General features: G+C 45.9%; 2 protein-coding genes across 3 annotated transcripts in view; one reads left to right on the top strand and one right to left on the bottom strand.

The window, feature by feature from the left end:
* Window positions 1–11,512, bottom strand: part of TTC21A (tetratricopeptide repeat domain 21A) — a 99,084-nt gene extending 87,572 nt beyond the window's left edge. Inside the window, exons 1-4 of one of the 2 annotated variants that reach the window (XM_089673134.1) lie at window positions 11,212–11,511; window positions 4,880–4,956; window positions 3,957–4,086; window positions 1,996–2,106 (exon numbers count right to left, since the gene is read on the bottom strand). In XM_089673134.1, the coding sequence (XP_089529260.1) occupies window positions 1,996–2,106; window positions 3,957–4,086; window positions 4,880–4,906 (268 nt within the window). In that variant the 5' untranslated portion in view covers window positions 4,907–4,956; window positions 11,212–11,511. Of the gene's footprint in view, window positions 1–1,995; window positions 2,107–3,956; window positions 4,087–4,879; window positions 4,957–11,211 lie in introns of both variants that reach the window. The other variant, XM_089673135.1, reaches the window with a different exon arrangement.
* Window positions 11,292–22,713, top strand: part of GORASP1 (golgi reassembly stacking protein 1) — a 57,832-nt gene continuing 46,410 nt past the window's right edge. Inside the window, exon 1 of the mRNA XM_089673136.1 lies at window positions 11,292–11,458. Within this exon, the coding sequence (XP_089529262.1) occupies window positions 11,396–11,458 (63 nt within the window). The 5' untranslated portion in view covers window positions 11,292–11,395. The remainder of the gene's footprint in view (window positions 11,459–22,713) is intronic.

Raw genomic sequence — 22,713 nt, 5'->3', positions numbered from 1 at the left:
AAGATACGCCCGTTCCTAACCTTGGAAACCACTAAGCAACTTATTCACTCCCTTGTTATCTCTTGCCTTGACTATTGTAACTCCCTCCTCATTGGCCTACCTAATCGCAGGCTATCCCCTCTTCAGTCTATCATGAATGCTGCTGCCAGACTCATCCACCTTACTAACCGTTTTGTGTCTGCCACCGCTCTCTGCAAAACCCTCCACTGGCTTCCCATTGCCCAACGGATCAAATTCAAAACATTAACAATAACGTATAAAGCCATTTATAACTCTGCCCCAAATTACATCACCGATCTTGTCTCTAAATATCAACCAAACCGTCATCTCGACTCCTCGCAAGACCTCTCTAGCTCCCTTGTCTCCTCCTCCCATGCTCATCTCCAGAGCTTCCCCCATCCTCTGGAACTCTCTAACCAAATGTATCAGACTATTGCCTACTCTGCTCACTTTTAGGCGATCTCTGGAAACCTATTTCTTCAGGGAAGCCTATCCTTCCCTCAGCTAATAATGGAATCTTCTACTCCTCCTACCAGTCCATCCCCTACAGTTACTACCTTTTGTACCACTAGCCCCTCTCTCCTAGTTTGTAAGCTACAAGGAGCAGGGCCCTCCTTTCCCTCTTGTATTGAACTGTATTGTTGCTGTATTGTCTCCCATTATATTGTAAAGCGCTGAGCAAACTGTTGGCACTATTTAAATCCTGTATAATAATAATATTAGAGGGGAAGTCTTCCAATGGAGACACTAGTTCTGCTAAGCCCGCTGACAGTCAGGGATTCCTTCACTTTGGAGGAATTTCCTCTCACTTCATGCTTTGGTTATAAAACAGGAAGTGAAGGAAAAATTCCCTAATGGGACACAGATGGCAAAAATAAAGAAAATGTAGTTGTTATAACCCTCCCTAATGCAGTCCATACATGGGTAGAATTCTGAACTAATTTTCTTTAGATGGTGCCACCATTGAAATTTGAAATTCGACCAACCAAGCCTTCAATTTCATCCCATATTGCTACAGAAAATAATTTTCGTGGCCAAGAATTTTCTTTTCTTTCCAGGTCACAGCTCAAGCTCATTTCTTTTTCAATTATATTTCTCATACAATTCTCCCTTCACTGATTAGAAATTCGTTCATTTTTGAAAAAATTTCCAACATGCCCAAAAACTCAAATTCGATGATCGCTCGAAAATCGTCTGTTGCTGTGGCCCACTAATAGTGCCAAATTCACATTAAAATTCTTAGGAAACATTTTCAAAAGAAAATTCTTTTGGAATTCAACGCATGTATGGCCGGTTTTACTCTATCTGAATTTAAATAAAAAAATGTTCAGCCCCAAGCCATTTCTGGCACTTTTTGTTTACATTTTAAAATCAGTATTTTTTGCTAGAAAATGTCTTAGAACCCCCAAACATTATAGATTTTTTAAAGCAGAGGCCCTAGAGAATAAATTCATGCTTTTTGCATTTTTTTATGTCACACAGTATGTTCGCTATGGTTATTCAAATGCAATATTTGGAAAAAAATTTAATTTTATTGCAAAAAAAACACAATACATTACCCAATTAGTAATAGAGTAGGGATATATGTTCAAGAGGAAGAGGAGGTGTATTGTAGCATGTTCACTATTCACATGTATATAAAGAAAAGGTGGTCTATGTATGGAACATTGGGGTAACAGACGGATCTATTGATGAGGGGGAGGTGTTTTATAGCACATATGAAGGTTTTTTTGCACAGTTAGTTTTCTCATTGTGAGATTAATACATGAGAGTCATTTATAGCACTCAAATCTAAAGAAGAAAGGGGGAGGTGTTTTGTAGCACCATACCAATATTTTATAGCATAAAACAAGGCATGTTGAGACATGATGAAACCACAGGCAATAATGTTGAATGGTACTTCTCTGTCTGCCTTTTTTTTTGTGGGGGGCACAGCTTCCAGAGTTCAGCTGCAAATTTGAGTGTAGAATGTATGCAATAAGAATTAAACCTTACCAAAGGTACCACTTTTCTTATGAGTATAAATTAGAAGCATAAGGGTGCATAAAGAGACATCTGGAACTTCTCTGATGGACTCTAGCTCTCGAATGGCCTCCTGCACTCGGTCTGGTGAGAGAAGAAAAAACATTATGATAACAGTACACACTATTATGTTCACTAATTGTAAGCCAAACTACAAAGTACTAAACAAACCATGAACTGAGATCGGAGAATGAATGAGACTGAGTCCAGTTTCACGCATGTGCGGCCGTGCAGGCGGCGGTTTGCATGGGCACGAGAGCCCATTCATTTGAATGGACTCCCGTGCCTCAGGATATGCAGGAAAGAAGTCCCTGCGCTACTTGGGAAATCACAATCCACATGGGAACCGAGGTTCCCAGTAGGTTAGCAGATGTGAACCAAGTTGAGCTTGAGCTCTGCAGTCACTTTTGCAGCAGTTGTTTTCTTATTCCGGGTCACAATCCTGTGCAATGTACTTTTGTCTTTTTCGGTCAGTTGACCATATCGACTGCGCTTATGCTTGCCAGATGACGTTTTCCTGGAAACTGTATATGCCGTCATAACCTTTGATACTGTATCTCGCAAAACAGCAAATAAATTGGCAACTCCAGTCACAGAGACACCATCTAACCGAACACCAACAATATGCCCTCTTTGAAGTTCCCTAAGCTCTGACATCAAGAAATAGAAATATCGCCAGCACATCAGGTTTCTCCAATATGGGTCCGAAGTTTTAATGTGTAATCACATAGTTACAAAGAAAGCAACGTTTCGGAGTCTCGCAGAACCCCTTTATGCATCACATGCCTGATGAAGGGGTCCTGCGTGACTCCGAAAAGTTGCTTTCTTTGTAACGGTGTGGTTACACATTAGGTCCCTGGTCACATCAAAGCTGATTTTGAAATCGTACGACTTACAGTCAGGTTGTACAATTTCAATATCACGTGACCTGCCGATTTCAGTTGCGATTTGCCAGACATCTGACACAGATGTCTATGAAAATCGCAACAAAAGTAGTGCATGCACTACTTTAGAAATCGGTGCGGCTCTGATCAAGTTGGAACCGAACCGATATGACCGCTCTAATAGCGGACAATAGGGCGCAACTTGGCATACGATTGCAAGTCGCATGGCATGCAAATCGCATGCCAAGGCACACCCGATATGACCGGGGGCTAAAAGCTTTGGACCCATATTGGAGAAACCCAGTGTGCTGGCGATATTTCAGTTTCTTGATGCATCGCGGTTCCAGCCGTTGGTCGCAACATCACCCACTTACAGCACTTACATTACCCACTTACCACCCACATACAGCCATTGTTCAATGCAGGAATGTGTGCACTGGGATTTTGAAACTACACAAAACTCTGAAATGACTCCGTATTAAAAGCAGCGCACGCAGTGAATGACTATAGTGAGGCTTCCCACCTGTTAGCTAGGTGTCTCATCACACAGCGGAAGCAAAAGAATATTACATAACTTCCGCTTTCAATGCGAAACATGCGGTCACTTTCACACCTGCAAATCATGTAGTGTTTCCATATTTATATCTAACTCCTGTATTTCAGTTTGAAATCTGCATTTGATCTCTTTTTCAATCAAAGGGATTACCCCTCCCACAGATCAGATCCCTAGTGTAACCAAGATATGGCTCTTCAGGCACACAGTAACACTCTGTGGAAGGGAATTCATTAAAACTGGAGCAGCTGTGCATGACAACCAATTAGTTTCTATCTTTTATTTTCAGAGCTTAACTTGAACAAGCTAAAGAGAGAAGCAGATTAATCGCCATGCACAGCTGCTCCAGATTCTGCCTGGTTCAGGTTTGATAAATTCCCCTCTATAAGTGTATTAAACAGGAATTGCCTTTAGCTGCACTATGAGAAGGAGCGATGTCATAGACAGAGGCAAGAGATGGGGAGTACTGACCTTACGGATATTATATGATGACTTACCTTCCATCAGGATGCCAAAAGCTTTAAAAAATAGAAGCACGGGATCATTGTAGTATTTCTGCAGACCTTCCCTTGCTATATTTTGCATATGCCGATAATATTTCTCATTACAGTGGAAAATAATAGCGGTCTAGAAAACAAAAGTCATATATTTTGCATCTTTGGCCACCAAGCAACTAATAAAAATAATGATAAGAAAAAGAAAAACCCGAGGAGGAAGAATAATACCCACACAAACAGCCCTATCCATCTATTTCAGTAGCTGGCTGACACCATCCTACACTATGCTTCCCACATTCATCAAAGTACACTATAGATACTTGAAATGATTTAGAGCAGGGGCCTCCAAACTTTCTAAAGAAAGGCCCAGTTCACTGTCCTTCAGACTTTAGGGGGGGCCGGACTTTGGCTATTGGGAGTAGAAGAGGTCCCGATGTCAGTTGGAATAGGCAATGCCCCATCTTTGGTGTCAGAGGAAGGAAGAGCACCCCATTGTTGGTGTCAGTGGGAGGAATTGTGACCTATCATTGGTGTCATTGGCCCCATTATTGGTGTCACTGGGAGGAATTGTGCCCCATTATTGGTGTCAGTGGGGAGAGTTTTGTTCCATTGTTGGTATCAGTGGATGAAATAGTGCCCCAAGGGCTGGATAAAAGCAGGCAAAGGGCTGCATCTGGCCCCCGGGCCGCAGTTTGGAGACCACTGGCTTAGAGTATACCCATAACATGAGAAGACTCTTTTATCATATGTAAAGTTTCCCATATGAAGAAACAAAACAAAGGCTATAGGAAGCTGATCCTGGAGTATAATTTCTACACGGTAGGCCTAATGCGCCCAATAAGTATCATAGATCTCAGTCTTATTATTAGTCATGCACTCATCTAGAAAAGAAAGGAGGAACACAAATAAATTCACATCCTCACCATAAGCTGTGGATCCGTATCCGCCATCGTAATGTGGAGTATTAGTCAGTGTTCTTGTCTGCAGAGAAGGTGGATGTCTGTAGAGGAGACACAAGAGGAAATCTCACATCAGTTCTTGGCTTCTCTCCAGCACAATGTATTCCCTCACTGACAGCTTCATATCAACCTAACCTCCCAATGCTTCAGATTTCCTAACATGTTACTTTTACTGATCTGCATTTCTGATTCATCATTTGCTATTACCCAGATATCAGTGCTGCCAGCCTGTCCTTTCCTCTCAGATATCAGTGCTCTCAGCCTGTCCTTTCCTCTCAGATATCAGTGCTCCCAGCCTGTCCTTTCCTCTCAGATATCAGTGTTCCCAGCCTGTCCTTTCCTGTCAGATATCAGTGTTCCCAGCCTGTCCTATCCTCTCAGATATCAGTGTTCACAGCCTGTCCTTTCCTATCAGATATCAGTGTTCTCAGCCTGTCCTTTCCTCTCAGATATCAGTGTTCCCAGCCTGTCCTATCCCCTCAGATATCAGTGTTCCCAGCCTGTCCTTTCCTCTCAGATATCAGTGTTCCCAGCCTGTCCTATCCTCTCAGATATCAGTGTTCCCAGCCTGTCCTTTCCTCTCAGATATCAGTGTTCCCAGCCTGTCCTTTCCTATCAGATATCAGTGTTCCCAGCCTATCCTTTCTTGTCAGATATCAGTGTTCCCAGCCTGTCCTTTCCTCTCAGATATCAGTGTTCCCAGCCTGTCCTATCCTCTCAGATATCAGTGTTCCCAGCCTGTCCTTTCCTCTCAGATATCAGTGTTCCCAGCCTGTCCTTTCCTCTCATATATCAGTGTTCCCAGCCTGTCCTTTCCTCTCAGATATCAGTGTTCACAGCCTGTCCTTTCCTATCAGATATCAGTGTTCCCAGCCTATCCTTTCTTGTCAGATATCAGTGTTCCCAGCCTGTCCTTTCCTCTCAGATATCAGTGTTCACAGCCTGTCTTTTCCTATCAGATATCAGTGTTCCCAGCCTATCCTTTCTTGTCAGATATCAGTGTTCCCAGCCTGTCCTTTCCTCTCATATATCAGTGTTCCCAGCCTGTCCTTTCCTCTCAGATATCAGTGTTCCCAGCCTGTCCTTTCCTGTCAGATATCAGTGTTCCCAGCCTGTCCTTTCCTCTCATATATCAGTGTTCCCAGCCTGTCCTTTCCTCTCAGATATCAGTGTTCTCAGCCTTTCCTTTCCTCTCAGATATCAGTGTTCCCTGCCTGTGTCTTCCTCTCAGATATCAGTGCTCCCAGTCTGTCTCCTACTTTCAGAAATCAGTGCTCCCAGTCTGTCTCTTCCTGTCAGATATCAGTGCTCCCAGTCTGTCTCCTCCTGTCAGATATCAGTGCTCCCAGTCTGTCTCCTCCTGTCAGATATCAGTGCTCCCAATCTGTTTCCTCCTGTCAGATATCAGTGCTCCCAGTCTGTCTCCTCCTGTCAGATATCAGTGTTCCCAGCCTGTCTCCTCCTGTCAGATATATGTGCTCCCAGTCTGTCTGCTCCTGTCAGATATCAGTGTTTCCAGCTTGTCTCCTCCTGTCATATATCTATGCTCCCAGCCTGTGTCTTCCTGTCAGATATCAGTGCTCCCAGTCTGTCTCCTCCTGTCAGATATCCGTGCTCCCAATCTGTCTCCTCCTGTCAGATATCCGTGCTCCCAGTCTGCCTCCTCCTGTTAGATATCCGTGCTCCCAATCTGTCTCCTCCTGTCAGATATCCGTGCTCCCAGTCTGCCTCCTCCTGTTAGATATCCGTGCTCCCAATCTGTCTCCTCCTGTCAGATATCAGTGCTTCCAGCTTGTCTCTTCCTGTCAGATATCAGTGCTCCCAATCTGTTTCCTCCTGTCAGATATCAGTGCTTCCAGTCTGTCCCCTCCTCTCAGACATCAGTGCTCCCAGTCTGGCTCCTCCTGTCAGATATCAGTGCTCCCAATGTCTCCTCCTGTCAGATATCAGTGCTCCCAGTCTGTCTCCTCCTGTCAGATATCAGTGCTCCCAGATTGTCTCCTCCTGTCAGATTTCAGTGCTATAAGTCTGTCTCCTCCTGTCAGATATCAGTACTCCCAGTCTGTCTCCTCCTGTCAGAAATCAGTGCTCCCTGCCTGTGTCATCCTGTCAGATATCAGAGCTCCTAGTCTTTCTCCTTCTATCAGATATCAGGGTTCCCAGTCTGTCTCCTCCTGTCAGAAGTCAGTGCTCCCTGCCTGTGTCTTCCAATCAGATATCAGAGCTCCCAGTCTTTCTCCTTCTGTCAGATATCAGTGTTCCCAGTCTGTCTCATCCTGATCAGTACTCCCAGTCTGTCTCTTCCTGTCAGAAATCAGTGTTCCCAGTCTGTCTCCTCCTGTCAGATATCTGTGCTATAAATATGTCTCCTCCTGTCAGATGTCAGTGTTTTAAGTCTCTCTTCTCCTGTCAGATGTCAGTGTTTTAAGTCTCTCTCCTCCTGTCAGATATCAGTGTTTCCAGGCTGCCTCCTCCTATCAGATATCAGTGCTCCCAGTCTGTTTCTAATGCAGACACCTGATCATTCTCCAGTTTCTGCTTGCATTTTTCATGCTGAGACTTCTCTTACCACCTTCCTATTGGATCTGTGCCCTCTTTATGGGATCTCTGTCCTCTTTATGGGATCTCTGCCCTCTCTATGGGATCTCTGTCCTCTCTATGGGATCTCTGTTCTCTCTATGGGATCTCTGTTCTCTCTATGGGATCTCTGCCTCCTGTATGGTATCTCTGCCCACTGTATGGGATCTCTGTCCTCTGTATGGGATCTCTGTCCTCTGCATGGGATCTCTTCCCCCTGTATGGGATCTCTGCCCCCTGTATGAGATCTCTGTCCTCTGTATGAGATCTCTGCCCTCTGTATGGGATCTCTGCCCCCTGTATGGGATCTCTGCCCCCTGTATGGGATCTCTGTCCTCTCTATGGAATCTCTGTCCTCTGTATGGGGGATCTCTGCCCTCTCTATGGGATCTCTGCCCTTTCTATGGGATCTTTGTCCTCTGTATGGGGGATCTCTGTCCTCCATATGGGATCTCTGCCCTTTGTATGGGATCTCTTTCCCCTGTATGGGATCTCTGCCCCCTGTATGGGATCTCTGCCCCCTGTATGGGATCTCTGCCCCTGTATGGGATCTGTCCTCTGTATGGGATCTCTGCCCTCTGTATGGGATCTCTGCCCTCTGTATGGGATCTCTGTCCTCTGTATGGGGGATCTCTGCCCTCTCTATGGGATCTCTGCCCTCTCTATGGGGGATCTCTGCCCCTGTATGGGATCTGTCCTCTGTATGGGATCTCTGCCCTCCGTATGGGATCTCTGCCCTTTGTATCGGATCTCTGTCCCCTCTACGGGATCTCTGTCCTCTCTATGGGATCTCTGCCCTCTCTATGGGATCTCTGCCCTCTCTATGGGATCTCTGTCCTCTCTATGGGATCTCTGTCCTCCGTATAGGGGATCTCTGCCCTCCGTATAGGGGATCTCTGCACTCTCTATGGGATCTCTGCCCCCTCTATGGGATCTCTGCCCCCTGTATGGGATCTCTGCCCTCCATATAGGATCTCTGTCCTCTCTATGGGATCTCTGCCCCCTGTATGCGATCTCTGTCCTCTCTATGGGATCTCTGCCCTCCGTATGGGATCTCTGTCCTCCGTATGGGATCTCTGCCCCCTGTATGGGATCTCTGTCCTCTGTATGGGATCTCTGTCCTCCGTATGGGATCTCTGCCCCCCTGTATGGGATCTCTGTCCTCTGTATGGGATCTCTGTCCTCTGTATGGGATCTCTGTCCTCCGTATGGGATCTCTGCCCCCTGTATGGGATCTCTGTCCTCTGTATGGGATCTCTGTCCTCTGTATGGGATCTCTGTCCTCTGTATGGGATCTCTGTCCTCCGTATGGGATCTCTGCCCCTCTATGGGATCTCTGCCCTCTCTATGGGATCTCTGTCCTCTGTATGGGATCTCTGTCCTCCATATAGGGGATCTCTGCCCCCTCTATGGGATCTCTGTCCTCTCTATGGGATCTCTGCCTCCTGTATGGGATCTCTGCCCCCTCTATGGGATCTCTGCCCCCTCTATGGGATCTCTGTCCTCCGTATGGGATCTCTGCCCCCTGTATGAGATCTCTGTCCTCTGTATGGGATCTCTGTCCTCTGTATGGGATCTCTGTCCTCCGTATGGGATCTCTGCCCCTCTATGGGATCTCTGCCCTCTCTATGGGATCTCTGCCCTCCATATGGGATCTCTGTCCTCTGTATGGGATCTCTGCCCTCCATATAGGATCTCTGTCCTCTCTATGGGATCTCTGCCCCCTGTATGCGATCTCTGTCCTCTCTATGGGATCTCTGCCCTCCGTATGGGATCTCTGTCCTCCGTATGGGATCTCTGTCCTCCGTATGGGATCTCTGCCCCCTGTATGGGATCTCTGTCCTCCGTATGGGATCTCTGTCCTCCGTATGGGATCTCTGTCCTCCGTATGGGATCTCTGTCCTCTGTATGGGATCTCTGTCCTCCGTATGGGATCTCTGCCCCCTGTATGGGATCTCTGTCCTCCGTATGGGATCTCTGCCCCCTGTATGGGATCTCTGTCCTCTGTATGGGATCTCTGCCCCTCTATGGGATCTCTGCCCTCTCTATGGGATCTCTGCCCTCCATATGGGATCTCTGTCCTCCGTATGGGATCTCTGTCCTCTGTATGGGATCTCTGTCCTCCATATAGGGGATCTCTGCCCCCTCTATGGGATCTCTGTCCTCTCTATGGGATCTCTGCCCTCCGTATGGGATCTCTGCCCTCTCTATGGGATCTTTGTTCTCCGTATGGGATCTCTGCCCTTTGTATCGGATCTCTGTCCCCTCTACGGGATCTCTGTCCTCTCTATGGGATCTCTGCCCTCTCTATGGGATCTCTGCCCTCTCTATGGGATCTCTGTCCTCTCTATGGGATCTCTGTCCTCTCTATGGGATCTCTGTCCTCCGTATAGGGGATCTCTGCCCTCCGTATAGGGGATCTCTGCACTCTCTATGGGATCTCTGCCCCCTCTATGGGATCTCTGCCCCCTGTATGGGATCTCTGCCCTCCATATAGGATCTCTGTCCTCTCTATGGGATCTCTGCCCCCTGTATGCGATCTCTGTCCTCTCTATGGGATCTCTGCCCTCCGTATGGGATCTCTGTCCTCCGTATGGGATCTCTGCCCCCTGTATGGGATCTCTGTCCTCTGTATGGGATCTCTGTCCTCCGTATGGGATCTCTGCCCCCCTGTATGGGATCTCTGTCCTCTGTATGGGATCTCTGTCCTCCGTATGGGATCTCTGCCCCCTGTATGGGATCTCTGTCCTCTGTATGGGATCTCTGTCCTCTGTATGGGATCTCTGTCCTCTGTATGGGATCTCTGTCCTCCGTATGGGATCTCTGCCCCTCTATGGGATCTCTGCCCTCTCTATGGGATCTCTGCCCTCCATATGGGATCTCTGTCCTCTGTATGGGATCTCTGTCCTCCATATAGGGGATCTCTGCCCCCTCTATGGGATCTCTGTCCTCTCTATGGGATCTCTGCCTCCTGTATGGGATCTCTGCCCCCTCTATGGGATCTCTGCCCCCTCTATGGGATCTCTGTCCTCCGTATGGGATCTCTGCCCCCTGTATGGGATCTCTGTCCTCTGTATGGGATCTCTGTCCTCTGTATGGGATCTCTGTCCTCCGTATGGAATCTCTGCCCCTCTATGGGATCTCTGCCCTCTCTATGGGATCTCTGCCCTCCATATGGGATCTCTGTCCTCTGTATGGGATCTCTGCCCCCTCTATGGGATCTCTGCCCTTCATATAGGATCTCTGTCCTCTCTATGGGATCTCTGCCCCCTGTATGCGATCTCTGTCCTCTCTATGGGATCTCTGCCCTCCGTATGGGATCTCTGTCCTCCGTATGGGATCTCTGTCCTCCGTATGGGATCTCTGCCCCCTGTATGGGATCTCTGTCCTCCGTATGGGATCTCTGTCCTCTGTATGGGATCTCTGTCCTCCGTATGGGATCTCTGCCCCCTGTATGGGATCTCTGTCCTCCGTATGGGATCTCTGCCCCCTGTATGGGATCTCTGTCCTCTGTATGGGATCTCTGCCCCTCTATGGGATCTCTGCCCTCCATATGGGATCTCTGTCCTCTGTATGGGATCTCTGTCCTCCATATAGGGGATCTCTGCCCCCTCTATGGGATCTCTGTCCTCTCTATGGGATCTCTGCCTCTTGTATGGGATCTCTGCCCTCTCTATGGGATCTCTATGGATCTCGGTGCGGTACATTCTCAGTCTCACCTCCTCGGGCGTCCCTGGTTACCCGGCACTTCCTGTGTTACCATCTGACCTCACCATCCTTCTTCCTCCTCCAGGCGGATGAGCCGATCCCCGATGTGCTCTCCCCCTGTCTAGGTGTCGGAGGTTGATTGGCAGTCCTGGCGGTGTGTCAGCGCAGAGTGTGTCCGGCGGAGTGTTCCCGGTGATGGGGCTGTCGCTGAGCTCCGAGCCCGCCGAGGGCGGCAACGAGGGATACCACGTCCACGGGGTGAGAGCGGACGGGGGAGGCTCGGGGTATGTCTGTAGAAAGGAGCGGGTGGCTCCGGTGACAGTGACACGTTCTGCCCACTCTGGGCCGGTGTACGGAGGGTCCTCTGTCGGTGTCCCTGCCATTGATCATCCACCCATCCGGCGTCACCATGGTGATCGCCTGTGACCGCACACACACATGACGATCTGATTGCACAACTTCATTACATTGCAGTCTACGAGGAGGATCTACTAACGACCAGTGGACGGTGTCCTCTGCGTTCACACTTGTGCGACTTCAATATCGTGCGATTTTCATTGTGACTTTGGATGAGTGCAACTTTGGCTTTGACCAAGGATAATTGTTTCTGCTGTACAAAGTCGCACACAAGTCGCATGTACAACATTCAGGTGCGACTTTGGAGGGTTTACATGAAGTCTATGGCCCTCAAGTCGCATGAAACTCGGACCAAATTAGTGCAGGAACTACTCTGAAGTCACGCAGATATGACTGGTAGACCATTGGGAAACATGGGGGGCGACTTTGGACCCCAAAGTCACATGACAAGTCGCATAAGTGTGAATGGAGCCTTATGTGCGACTTTGGAGTCTAAAGCCGCATGACAAGTCGCCCATCATGTTTCCCAATGGGTACCATTCATATCTGTGCGACTTCAGAGTAGTTCCTGCACTACTTTGGTCTGACTTTCATGCAACTTGAGGGTCACAGACTTCAATGTAAACCCTCCAAATTTACATGAAAGTCACACCTGAATGTTGTATGTGCCACTTTGTACAGAAGAAACAATGATCCTTGGTCAAAGCTAAAGTCGCACAAGTGTGAATAGAGCCTTACAGTGCGACTTCATGCAATTTTGATGCGACTTTGGCTTTGACCAAGGATGATTGTGCTGTACAAAGTCGCATGTATATCATTCAGGTGTGGCTTTGGAGAGTTTACATTGAAGTCTATGGCCATCAAGTTGTATGGAAGTCCGCCCAAAGTAGTTCAGGAACTACTTTGAGGTTGCTGCGACTTGAAGTTGCACAGATATGAATGGTACTCAGTGGAAGACATGGGGTGCAACTTTGGACTCTAAGCCCTGTTCACTCTGGTGCAACTTGTCATGTGATTTGACAGTTTCAAATCGCATGACAAGTCGCACACTTTTTGTCAGCAATGGAACTGTTCAAACCAGTGCAACTGCAGACTTGAAGGTAGATCCTGCACTGCTTTTTGCAATTTCAGGTGCGACTTGCATAGACATCTGTACATGAAGTCGCAAAGATGTGTTCCAAGTCACACCTGAGGGTCCATTCACACTTGTGTGACTTCAAAATCGTGTGATTTTCATTGCGACTTAACAGTGGGATTTAACACAACTTGGATTTGACCAAGGATAATTGTTTTTGCTGTACAAAGTCGCACACAAGTCACATGTTCAACATTCAGGTGCGACTTTGGAGGGTTTACATTGAAGTCTATGGGCCCTCAAGTTGCTTGAACGTCAGACCAAAGTAATGTAGGAACTACTTTGAAGTCGCACAGATATGAATGGTACCCATTGACAAACATGGTGGGCGACTTGTCATGCGACTTTGGACCCCAAGGTCGCATGAATGTGAATGGAGCCTGAAGTCGCACTGACGTGATTTTGAAATTGTGCACCTTCAAGTGAAGTTGCACGATTTCAAAGTCGGATCCAGTGTGAACCAGGGCTTAGTGCCCGGTCACACTGGTGCGATTTGGAAATCGCACCTAATGAATGCGACTATCAGTGTCTTAATGTGCGATTTGCTGCAATGCGATTTCTAAAGTCGTTCTTACATTACTTTTTCTGCAGTTTTGTTGCGATTTCACATGCATAGAATATAGTGGAAATCGCACTGCAAATTGCAAGAAATTGGTGAAAATCTTCACAAGTAGCAATAATGTCTTTGGAAATCGCACCTGAAATCGTACTGAAATTGCACACAAATCGCATGATTTTAAATTGCTGCGGTGTGACCGGTGACTTAAGTAGCATGACTAGTTGCACAAGTGTGAATGACCACTTAGCCCTGGTACACATTGAATGCAACTTTACAAATCGCACTACTTCAAAGCCGCGGATCAGTGCAATTCGTACCTCTGATTTCACTGCGGCTTGCAACTTCATTTACCAGAAAGTTGCAATGCAATCGGAAAAAAGTAGGATCTATGTCTGAAATCAGACTACTTCAAATCGCACTGATTAAGACAGTGCCATAGCAGGGGCGGACTGACAACTCATGGGGCCCCCGGGCAATAGGGGATCATGGGGCCCCTATGTCCTTGCCCAAACTCAAAAAAGCCTATGAAAAAGGTATCAGGGGCATCTCATGGGGCCCCCTACTGACCCCGGGCCCTCGGGCAGTGCCCAAGTTTCCAAATGGTCAGTCCGCCCCTGTGCCATAGACATACATTAGAGGTGTAAATTGGATGTGGCACCTGAAGTCGCACCGGTGTGAACCAGGGCTTGGGCTACTTTCACACTGATCCGCAGCAAAAATGCATTTACCTTTTTACTGCGTTTGCGGTGCTTTTTTAAAAAACTTTGAAAAGTGCAGCAGACCCGCAACAGATCAGTGTGAAAGCAGGCTTACTAACTCTGGAGGAACTGCACAGTCTGTAAACCCACCACTCTGGGTGTTTCAGCGTTCACGTTTGTGCGTGTCTTCAGTGCCTTTGTGGTGCGTTTTTTCTAGATTTTTATTTCTCAGAATTTATTTTCTTTACTAAGCTACATTTACACAGCTTTAGGCGGGCCATAGACGGGTTGAACATCGGCCGTCTATGGCCGGCATTAGACAGAGAAGCGCACCATACAATGTGACAGCAATACAAATATATTATTTGGATTACAATGTTTCTGTTTGGATACATTTGTTGCAACCACAAGACTTTTTCATATAAAATATAATATCAGACTGGACTTCCAGTTCGTAGGAAGGATTCTTCTTCTTCCTCCTCTCTTCTTCCCGATTTGCCCATCATTGCCGGGAAAATCGGCCGATCGTCAAAATCGGTCGCAAATTTTCCAACATGACCCATAAAAAAAAAATGTGCAAAAACCCCGAAAAACGGCCGACCAATTAACCCACCAACGATGCGAAAATCTGCCGTTTTTTTTTTCCCCAGCCGAAAAATCAACCGATTTTCAACCCGTCTATGGCCTCCATTATGCTCATTTGTCGTGTGTACCGGTGTGAAAAATGCCGCATGCTGGACTTTTATTTATTTATTTTTTTTAACACCCATGAAAGCAGTGCAGCAATGTGAACTCGGCTCACTGGCACACATTCAATATCCCTGCATAGGACTTCATGCTGCATTTATAAACACAGCTGGCTGCATGCGATGTCAATGAGCCCTTATTGTCCCCAATAGAAGGACACGCCTACACAATCCATTCCAGTCTCCAATCAGGCACTGATCTCTGTATTGGTGTCACTGGGGATGTCAGTGGCAGGTAGTCAGTTCCCACCCAGTGTCAGGATGCCCACCGCAGTCCCGCTATAAGTTGCTGATCGCCACCATTTCTAGTATAAAAAATATAAAAATCCCAATATCTATATCGCCATTTGTAGACACTGTAACCAATTAATTTACACGTATTGGGATTTTTTTTTTCTATTTAGCAAAGACATGTAGCAGAATACATTTTGTCCTAAACTTATGATGAAATTTGATTTTCTATTTTTTTTTATTGGATATGTTTTATAGCAAAAGTTAAAAATATTGTTTTTTTTTTTTCAAAATTGTCAGACTTTTTTATTTTTAGCTCAAAACATAAAAACCGCAGAGGTGATCAAATACCACAGAAAGAAAGCTTTATTTGTGGGAAAAAAAGGACATAAATTTCATTTGGGTGCAGTGTTGCATGACCGCGCAATTGTCAGTTAAAGTAACGCAGCTCCATATTACAAACATGGCCTGATCAGGAAGGGGGGGGGGGGGAGTAAATCCTCTGGAGGGCAAGTGGTTTAACTGTTTTGGATAGAGATGGATTATAGCCCCTGTCAGCTTTTATTGCTGTCTGTGCCCATGGTAGGGAGATTCCCCCTCTCTATTTGTCCTGTTTATCATTGTTGTTGAAAGTGAAAGTAAAAAAAAAACAAATTTTGGGTTGTCCCTAGAAAAGTATCTTAAGTTGACACCCCAAACTCGATTCCCCAAATGTAGTGCGATGTGCAGAATCGAATCCGACTATGATGCAGACAGAAAAAAGGTCCTGCACTGTTTTGATGTGGATTTGGTGCAATTTGAGTCATACTAATGTATGGCTCAAATTGCACTCCACAGAAATCGCATGTGGTTTGCACAGGAATGCAGTGCGTTTCCTATGCAAATCACATGCGATGTGCTGCACTGCATCAGTGTGAACCCATGTTTAACCACCTTCCGCCCGCCATATAATACAATGACAGGTGCAAGGTGGTTCTCTCGTTCTGATAGGATGTCATATGACGTCCTTCCATTCTCACCGCGCATGTGCGGCTCAGGGAGCGCGCAGCGATCGCCGGTGCGCTGTGTCCCTCGGACACAGCGGATCACGGAAAGAGCCGAAGATGTCGGCTTGGTCAATGTGATCAGCTGTGTCCAATCACAGCTGATCACATGTAAACAGGGAAATGCCGGTTATCGGCATTTCTCGCCTCTCGAGCTGTCACGCTGACAGCTTGAGAGGAGAGGAGAACCGGTAATCGGCTTTCCGCGGAGGGGACATGTACACTGATCATCAGGGCACTGATGATCAGTGTGGCCCCAAAAGTGCCACCTGTCAGTGTCCATCAGTGCTCATCAGTGCCACCTGCCAGTGCCCATTAGTGCCACATCAATGCCACATATCAGTGCATACCAGTGCCCATCTGAGCTGCCTTTCAATGTCACCCATCAGTGCCAGTCAGTGCCACCTATCAATGCCAATCAGTGCCGCCTGTCAGTGCCGCCTATCAGTGCCATATATCAGTGTCATGTATCAATGCTGCCTTTCAGTGCCCATCAGTGATGCCTGTCAATGCCCATCAGTGCAACCTACCAGTACCTCCTCATCAGTGCCCATCAGTGCCACCTATCAGTGTCCATCAGTGCAGCCTATCAGTGCCCATCACTGCAGCCTCATTAGCGCACATCAGTGAAGGAGAAAAATCATTTATTTACAAAATTGTATAACAAAAACTAAGAAAAAACGTTTTTTTTTTTCAAAATTTTCAGTGGTTTTTGGTTTGTTTAAGAAAAAATAAAAAACCCAGAGGTGATTAAATACCACCAAAATAAAGCTCTATCTGTCACAAAAAAAATTATAAACATTTCATATGGGTACAGTGTTGCATGACCGCGCAATTGTCATTCAAAGTGTGACAGCACTGAAAGCTGGTAATTGGCCTGGGCAGGAAGGGGGTGAAAGTGCCCTGTAGGCAAGTGGTTAAGGAGATTGCACAATCACATTGTATGATCAGCCCAAAGTGGCTCTATAGTTAAAAGGTTTTCTTCCTTAATGTGTCTGTCTGCAGATCATCTGTCACCTCTCCCCGCTCTCACAAGCTTGGCTAAGAGTGAAGGAAGCCATTGGCTCCTGCCGCTGTCAGTCAAATCCAGTGAGGAAGGAACAGGGGGTGGGACCAATTTGTGCTGTGTGTGTCTATGGATGCACACAGCCTGGCTCGGGAGCACACCCACACATGTTCCCCTGTAGAAAGCATCTTCCTGTGGTGGTGCATGAAGAAGGGGTGGAGCAGACAGCACTGGCTGGGGGCCCCAGAAGAAAAGGTTTGGGGCCAATACCCTTGCACAGGTAGTATAACATGTTTATTACTTAAGTTTAAAACATTTGTTTGACTTTACAACCAGGGATGAGCTCAGACATGTTCAGGCACACTTCCAAACCCACCTGAACTATTCCACCAAGAAACTGTCAAAGTTGACAGCCCATCCTAGCTGCCTCACCCTGCAGTTGCATGTACACAAGAAGCGTGTACATGTGATTGCCTCCATTGTCATTGATTGGCTCTTCACTTCCTGGCAGGATAGCTCAGTTGGGTTTGGACGCATGTCTGACATGTCTGAGCTCATCCCTGATCATGGTACATGTTGCAGTCAATGTGGCATTCATTTTTTACTTCAGTGATGAGAAAATTCGAATGAGCAGGATGGAATGTTTTTCTCAAACAAGCAAATCTCTAACCAAGCATGTGGATTCTGTTAGGGAGATTACATTTATTCCAAAATCCAATATTAAAAGCAAACAATTTGTGAAATGATTTCGAATAACATTCATCCAGTCAACAAATGCAGAAAGAATTTTTGTACAAATATTCATACGAACATTTGAAAGTCTACTAGTCAACTTGAAGTGGTATTAACCAATTCCAACTGGCCTGGTGCGTATATGAAGCCTCTCAGCGAGTGGGCTTCAAGGCTTAGCGGTCACATATATGAAGCCCTAGGTACACGCCTTACTGTACAGCAGTGTTTCTCAACTCCAGTCCTCATGGACCCCCAACAGGTCATGTTTTCAGGATTTCCCTCAGATGAAACAGCTGTGGTAATTACTAAGGCAGTGAAACTGATCAAATCACCTGTGCAAAATAATGGAAATCCTGAAAACATGACCTGTTGGGGGTCCATGAGGACTGGAGTTGAGAAACACTGCTGTACAGAGAGTGCACTCCCAACACAGTAATGAGCGGGTACTGAAAAAGTCCTAATGCATACATGCGATCGGGAGCTTCTGATCATGTGACCGTTGTGACTGACAGTCACAGCGATCACGTGATTGGAATTCCCGTCTTCACATCCTGGCATTTAGATCCTCTTAAAGGGCTGAGAGGCAATGCTGGGAAGGGGTTAAACCCAAAACCAAAAATGTGATTTATTACTACTTACCAATTATTAGATGTGATGGCTGCATTAGTTTTCTTTTTAAGGCTTTTTCCCTTTGTTTTCACCTGGTGTTCTAGCCAGTAACATACCTCCAGTATTAGAGTACCCTTATTCTGGATGAAGGAGCACAGGGGGCACCTTTGGACAGGAGCATTGTCAGATGTACTAGCAGATACTAATTAGGGATGCATCGAAACATATCGGCCGAAAATACCTCTATCAGCATTCTGCCGATAGGAAAAATTTAGCAGATACAGGAGACTGTGCGTACTGCAGATGTGAGAGGGGGGGCGGCGGAGAAAGGCAAGAGAGGAGCAGTGTATACAGTGATTGGCTGTCCCTATGGGGGTTATTTACTAAAGCTGGAGAGTCCAGAATCTGGTGCAGCTCTGCATAGAAACCAATCAGCTTCCAGGTTTTATTGTCAAAGCTTAACTGAACAAGCTGAAGGTAGAAGCTGATTGGCTCCCGTGCACAGCTGCACCAGATTTTGCTCTCTCCAGTTTTAGTAAATCTCCCCCTATATGTCAGTGTCGGTTTTTAAATGCAATTGCTGGGGGTTTTTTTTTCTTCACTATAGCTCAGAGAATCAGCTGTCACTTACCCGGAGCTAAAAGAAACAAACTTTCTTTTTAGTTTCTTTCCTGAGCTAAAAGAAACAAAGATTCATTCATTCTCTGAGCTATGGTGAAGAAAAAAAAAGCCGGCAATTGCATTTAAAAATCGGCACTGACATATAGGGTTTATTTACTAAAGCTGGAGAGTCCAAAATCAGACTCCCTTCTGCATAGAAACCAATCAGCTTCCAGGTTTCATTGCCAAAGCTTCATTGAACAAGCTGAGGTTAGAAACTGATTGGTTTCTATGCAGAAGGGAGTCTGATTTTGGACACTCCAGCTTTAGTAAATAAACCCCATAGTGACAGCCAGTGAAGGGAGCCTCTCTGTATACACTGCTCTCTCACTGTATACACTGATCCTCTCCTGCCCCCTTCCTTGCACACACTACCCCCTCCCCCCTACAAAGATATGCTATCATGTAGGGGAATATCGATCCCCTATGTGATAGCAATAGCATCATAAGTTAAAAAAATAAAATAAAATTATACATATATATATACATACATACATGAAAGTAGAAAAAAAAAAAAAAATTGGAGCCTCCAAACCTCCACATACGCAGACATTTCGGTTCTGTTTTCGGCCACGTGCATTCTGAATTCTCGGTATCGGTTTCGGCACCAGAATTTTCATTTCGGTGCACCACTAAGTAATAAATTGATGCCACACTCCAGCTCATACTGCAGTAACACAAGCAGTTCCAGCAACAGTTTTTTCTTTTGGGATAAAGGTTTTACATAAATACATAAAGCTGATCATTTTAAGTGCCCTTGTCAGTGGTAAATGGTTTGTCTCAACACTTTAACGCTTACATTTTCAGGAGAGCTTGTTCTGTTAACCAACAAGAGACTTAGTGGCCAGATCAACAGGTAAAAATAAAGGAAAGACAGCCTAAAAAAGAAAACGAATGCAGCCACCACATCTAATTGGTAAGCTGCAATGTAATAAATGTTTGTTTTTGAGTTTAATACCTCTTTGAGGGACATTAGTGAGCAGACGCCGGTAGCCCATTAATAGATCATTACAGGTCAGGCTGCAGACAGCACGTGAGGTCAAAGCCCTCAAAGGAGATAAAGGGATCCTAGTTTGCACATTGTCTAGGATCACCAACCCTAGTACTCCATCGCTGTTCTCTTGCAGCGACATTCTGCAAAGAGCAAGTGTCAGCTGTACCGCCTTGACTCTGCCACTGGCAAGTTGCAATGACAAAATCGTCAGTGCAACATGGCCCTCTGTAACCACCTCCCACCCACCATATGAGGTAATGACGGGCGCAAGGCGGTTCTCTCGTTCTGGGAGGACGTCATATGATGTCCTCCCACTCTAACAGCGCGCGTAGATCGGTGGTGCGCGGTGTCCCTCGGACACAGTGGATCACCGATCAACGGAAAGAGCAGATGATGTCGGCTCTGTCATGTGATCAGCTGTGTCCAATAACAGCTGATCGCATGTAAATAAGGAAATGCTGGTTATTGGCATTCCTCTCCCCACGAGCTGTCACACTGACAGAGGAGAGGAGAGCTGGTAATCGGCATTCTTCAGAGGGGACATGTACACTGATCATCAGGGCACTGATGGTCAGTGTGCCCTGATGATCAGTGTAGCCCCTCAGTGCCACCTATCAGTGCTTATAAATGCCACCTGTCAGTGCCCATCAATGCCATATATCAGTGCTGCCTGTCAGTGCCACCTATCAGTGCCATATGAGTGTTGCCTTTCAGTGCCCATCAGTGATGCCTGTCAATGATCATCAGTGCCACCTACCATTGCCTCCTCATCAGTGCCACCTACCATTGCCTCCTCATCAGTGCCCATCACTGCAGCCTCATTAGCACACATCAGTGAAGGAGAAAAATCACTTATTTACAAACTTTTATAACAAAAACTTAAGAGTTTTTTTTTTTATTTCAAATTTTTTAGTTGTTTTTGGTTTGTTTAGCAAAAAATAAAAAACCCAGAGGTGATTAAATACTACCAAAAGAAAGCTCTATCTGTCTCAAAAAAATAATAATTTCATATGGGTAGAGTGTTGCATGACTGCACAATTGTCAAGTGTGACAGCACTGAAAGCTGAAAACTAGCCTGGGCAGGAAGGGGGTATAAGTGCCCAGTAGGCTAGTGGTTAAACAACGTTGACAAATATAAACGTTAAAGCTGAACACTGGGTGAAAATACTTTTGTTTAAATCTGTTCCTCAATAGCTCCAAAGGATGTAAATCCTGTGAGCACCAAATGCCTTTGCAAACCCAGATATTGCCTTGTAAATAGGAGCGACATCATCACTGAGCAGTACATAACCTGTGCGCAGAGCTGTGGGAGGAACCCACCAGGGCCCACCCACTGCAGGCTGCCTGTAGAAACTTACAGGAGGGGCGGAGAGAAGACCAGTCACCCTGTACAAGTAGAGAGAGCAGCAGTGACCGGTCTTTATTACAGGAAGCTCCTGCACAGAAGTAAAATTTCACCCTGGATTACTGCACAGATCTGGAAGAAATAAACAAATCACTCCAAGAAGTAAGAATACACAAGCCTCCTATATTTAGACAATACTTGTTTATCCCGATGTTCAGCTAAATAAAATGTTAGTACTTTCCTGTCTGCCATACCGTATGATATTTGTCAGTGTAGTATAGTTGTTTTCACATTGTTCACATCATTGCTGTGTAAACAGGAGCTTGTCATGCACAGATTTCAGGCCTCAGGCCCTTTCAGATCCCGGAACCTTGGTATGGGTGCTTTACGGGCTCCTGCACACGGCTGTACATGTGCATATGAAAACTGATGGTTATGCATGTATATCCGCGCACAGCATAGTTTGTCAGTAGGCTCAATTACACGCTAGCTGTGACTCCCAGGCACCACACCAGGCAGATTTGACCTTGTATGGCCATGTGCAAGAGCCATAAACCTAGGTTCATACTATCAATCACATATAAATCGCACAGAAAGCGCACCGCATTCCTGTGAAATTCACATGCAGTGCGATCGCACCAAATCACACCAAAGTAGTGCAAGCACCAATAGAAATGCACTGCAACTGGATTGCATGATAATTTTGTACCATGTTACCATGCAATCTGGTGCAGGCAAACGCACTGTATTTGGAGTGTCGTTAGCATTGCACTGCACCCACTGTAGATCACATGGGCAGTGTGAATGGAACGCAGTGCAGGGAATGCATATGGATCGCAGGTTTCCCACTCCATGTTCTAGTTAGAACCAGGGATACTTCAGCACTCTAAATTACGGTGACGATCCATTATATCCGGGTTTTTCTGCTATGCTGATGTTGACATTGTGTGTGACTCACATTGGAGAAGCTGGAAAGATATTGCGTATATGCTAAAATATGTGACCCCGAGCAATGCCCATGCAGGGAAAATATTCACTTTAATTCTGGTCCCGCATACTCACCTTTTTTTTGCTTTTCTGCTGCAGTAATATTGAAAAATACCCAGAGCTTCTAAATGTCTAGTACACGCGATTCAAAAATCGGACAAAGAAAACCCTGCTCTCAGAGCGATCATCTAATAATTTGATCATTGGTACACAGTTTTCAAAAGCCAATCACGACAATCAATGCAAAATTTTCCAAACGGACAAGCACGAATATTTTTCTTGTAAGATAACAGAACAAACGATTTTCATGTAATTAAGTGTTCTTGCATGGCAAGACCACTTACTGTTATCTCACATATATATTCTTATTATTATAGCCAAATTTACCACCCTAACTCCTCCCACAGTTTT

This window comes from Staurois parvus, unplaced genomic scaffold (assembly GCF_062004578.1).
Source record: "Staurois parvus isolate SC_StPar_1 unplaced genomic scaffold, SC_StPar_1.0 ptg000136l, whole genome shotgun sequence".
NCBI lineage: Eukaryota > Metazoa > Chordata > Amphibia > Anura > Ranidae > Staurois > Staurois parvus.
This window is presented reverse-complemented; position numbering and strand designations above follow the sequence as displayed.